The sequence below is a fragment of the Lathyrus oleraceus genome, chromosome 3, assembly GCF_024323335.1.
Source record: "Lathyrus oleraceus cultivar Zhongwan6 chromosome 3, CAAS_Psat_ZW6_1.0, whole genome shotgun sequence".
In the NCBI taxonomy this organism is placed as follows: domain Eukaryota; kingdom Viridiplantae; phylum Streptophyta; class Magnoliopsida; order Fabales; family Fabaceae; genus Lathyrus; species Lathyrus oleraceus.
In genome coordinates, this window is record NC_066581.1 from 151,572,672 (window position 1) to 151,575,419 (window position 2,748).

Genomic DNA, 2,748 nt, shown 5'->3' on the forward strand with positions numbered 1-2,748 from the left:
CCAGCTTGTCATCTATCAAGTACTTCAACTTCTGGTGCAAAGTAGAAGTGACTGCCCCAGCGACATGAATCCATGGTCGACCCAACAAACAACTGTAGGCTGGGTTGATATCCATGACTTGAAAAGTAATATCGAACTGGTGTGGTCCAACACAAATTGGCAAATCGACCTCCCCAATTACCTGCCTTCGGAAACCATCGAAAGCTCTAACAATCAACGCATTGGTTCTCATCTCGGGCCCCTTAAACTATAACTGTCTAAATGTAGATTTTGGCAGTACATTAAGCGAGGATCCAATATCAATGAGGACTCGGGATAAGAGGGAGTCAGTACACGTGACCGAAATATGTAGTGCTTTGTTCCGGGCCTTTCCCTCAGGAGGTAACTCTGCTTCATTAAATCCCAGATACCTATTGGCGATGATGTTGGCAACCACGTCGTCAAATTGATCGACCGTGATATCTTGCATCACGTGAGCGGTATTTAGCACTTTCAGCAATGCTTTGCGATGAGCCTCAGAACTCAACAGCAAAGACAAAATTGATATTTTGGAAGGCGTCTGATTCAACTGTTCAACAATCTTGAAGTCACTTTTTCTGATCAGTTTGAGGAATTCTTGACTTTCCTCAAAGGTGATACTCTTCTTGTGATCATCAAATTGTTCCTTTTCAACCATCGACCCTTTCCCTTTGGGGAACTCGGCCTCTGCAACTTTATCATTGTTAATAACTCTCGTCACTACCGGAGCAGTCGTCACGGTCGGAGTGGCGGGTACAGTTGCCCCTGCCTGCAGAGTCGGCGTAGGAGTTGCCTTCTCTTTAGGTGAGACAACTGTGGGTGCTGGAGACACCATAGGAGTGTATTTAGGAGAGAATACACGGCCACTTCGAGTCATGCCTCCCGCTCCAGCGATGTTGACGATCTCTGTATCGGGAATGCGGATTTCTTTCCCTCCCAAATACGTTGTGGTCTCATAATTCCAAGGCACTGCCTTGGTATTCTGATATGGAAATGGAGTTGGAACACGGAAATGGATCGGCTGAACCTCTTGGGAGGAGCCTCAACCTTCTTCTTCCTGTATACAATAGTTATTGGTTCGATTACCGCTACTTCTTTTGCTGCTTTAGACTTAGAGAACTGTACTAACCCTTGATTCATCAATTCTTGCACACATTCTCTCAATTGCTCACAACCATCTGGATCAGACTCACATACTGAGCAATCACTATGTACTCCTTCCAGAAACCCAAATTCTTCAAGTTTTCTCAACACAACAGAGAACGAAGTTTTCACCTCATCGACCCACTTCACAGGTTCTGCGGGTTCTTCCTCAATGACGACACTGACTGAAGGACCATCATGATTAGGTAGGGGATTTGTCTTAACGTTTGGATTTTCCTCCGAGAAGGTCAAGATTTTCCTATTAATCAAGTCTTGTATTTTATTTTTTAATGGCCAGTAATCTTCGGTGGAATGTCCCACGTGACCGGCGTGGTAGGCGCATGAGGCATTGGGGTTATGTTTATAATGGTAAGGCGGTACAACCTGGGGGATTTCTTTTGGCACAATGGCCCTCACATGGATCAAATATGGTACAAAGTATGTATAAGGTACTGGGATCTTGTCGTACTGAGTGCGCTTGCCATAGTTTCCTCTGTTATTCTGCCCCTGATTCCGCCCTCTATTGTCACGGTTGTATTGTCGATTTTGATCTTTCTGACCAGGAGCTGGTTGTTGATTGCTTCTCTGTGGTTGATACTGGAAAGAAGGTTGTTGGTATTGAGCTGCGGCGACATACGGATAAGGATAATACGGCATAGGGGTCATTGGAACTCGATATCAGGGGCGAGCCTTCACCATCACAGTGTTTGCTTCCCCCTTCTTCTTCTTCGCGAAGCCCCCATGCGGTCTCTTGTTGACTGACTGCGGCGCGGTCGTGTCTGTTATCTTCCCTGACTTCAGCCCACTCTCAACGCGTTCCCCAATTGTGACCATATCGGCGAAGTTTGTTGATGAACTGCCAATCATTTTCTCAAAATACATCCCATGAAGCGTGCCCATAAAGATGTCAACCAACTCATTATCAGATAGTGTTGGTCAAACCCTAGACGCCATTTCGCGCCACCGTTGAGCATACTCTTTGAAGGTTTCATTAGACCTTTGCGACTGGTTATGTAGTTGAAGCCTTGTTGGAGCCATGTCAATGTTGTATTTGTATTGTTTCAAAAATGCCTCAGAGAGGTCCCTCCATGATCGGATCTTCGAGCGCTCCAAACTCATATACCAAATCAAGGAAGCCCCAGTCAGGCTGTCTTAGAAGCAATGAATCAGGAGGTTGTCGTTATCAATATGCAAAGCCATCTTCCTGCAGTACATAGTAAGATGACTACGGGGATAACTAAGACCTTTATACTTGGGGAGATCAGGCACTTTGAATTTCTAAGGCAAAACCACGTTCGGGACCAAGCTGAGGTCTCGAGCGTCTATTCTAAAAGAAGAGAAGCCCTCAATGGCCCTTATTCTGTTGTCCAGGAGTTGGTAATCCGCCGGTTTGGCCGGATCAACAACGGGAGGAGCGACCTAACTGGATGGTCGAGAGGCTTCAGGAGCGATTGGCGCTGGCACGTTCATGTTGAACCACATGGGCGGGTAAGAGAAGCCTGGTGGCACAGTTTGAGCAGCAATGAGAGGTATAAAGTACTGCATCCCAGGTTGAGCATTGGGAGTCTGAGGTGCCCCTGCCTGCAT

At 46.4% G+C, this 2,748-nt stretch overlaps 1 protein-coding gene across 1 annotated transcript; it reads right to left on the reverse strand.

Annotated features, from left to right (window-relative positions):
- Positions 1-247: 247 nt before the first annotated feature.
- Positions 248-1,818, reverse strand: LOC127130146 (uncharacterized). Its single transcript, XM_051059210.1, has 2 exons — positions 1,105-1,818; positions 248-1,000 (listed from the first exon to the last, which is right to left on the reverse strand). Exons 1-2 carry the CDS (start codon positions 1,816-1,818, stop codon positions 248-250), a joined length of 1,467 nt encoding a protein of 488 aa, XP_050915167.1.
- Positions 1,819-2,748: the final 930 nt, after the last annotated feature.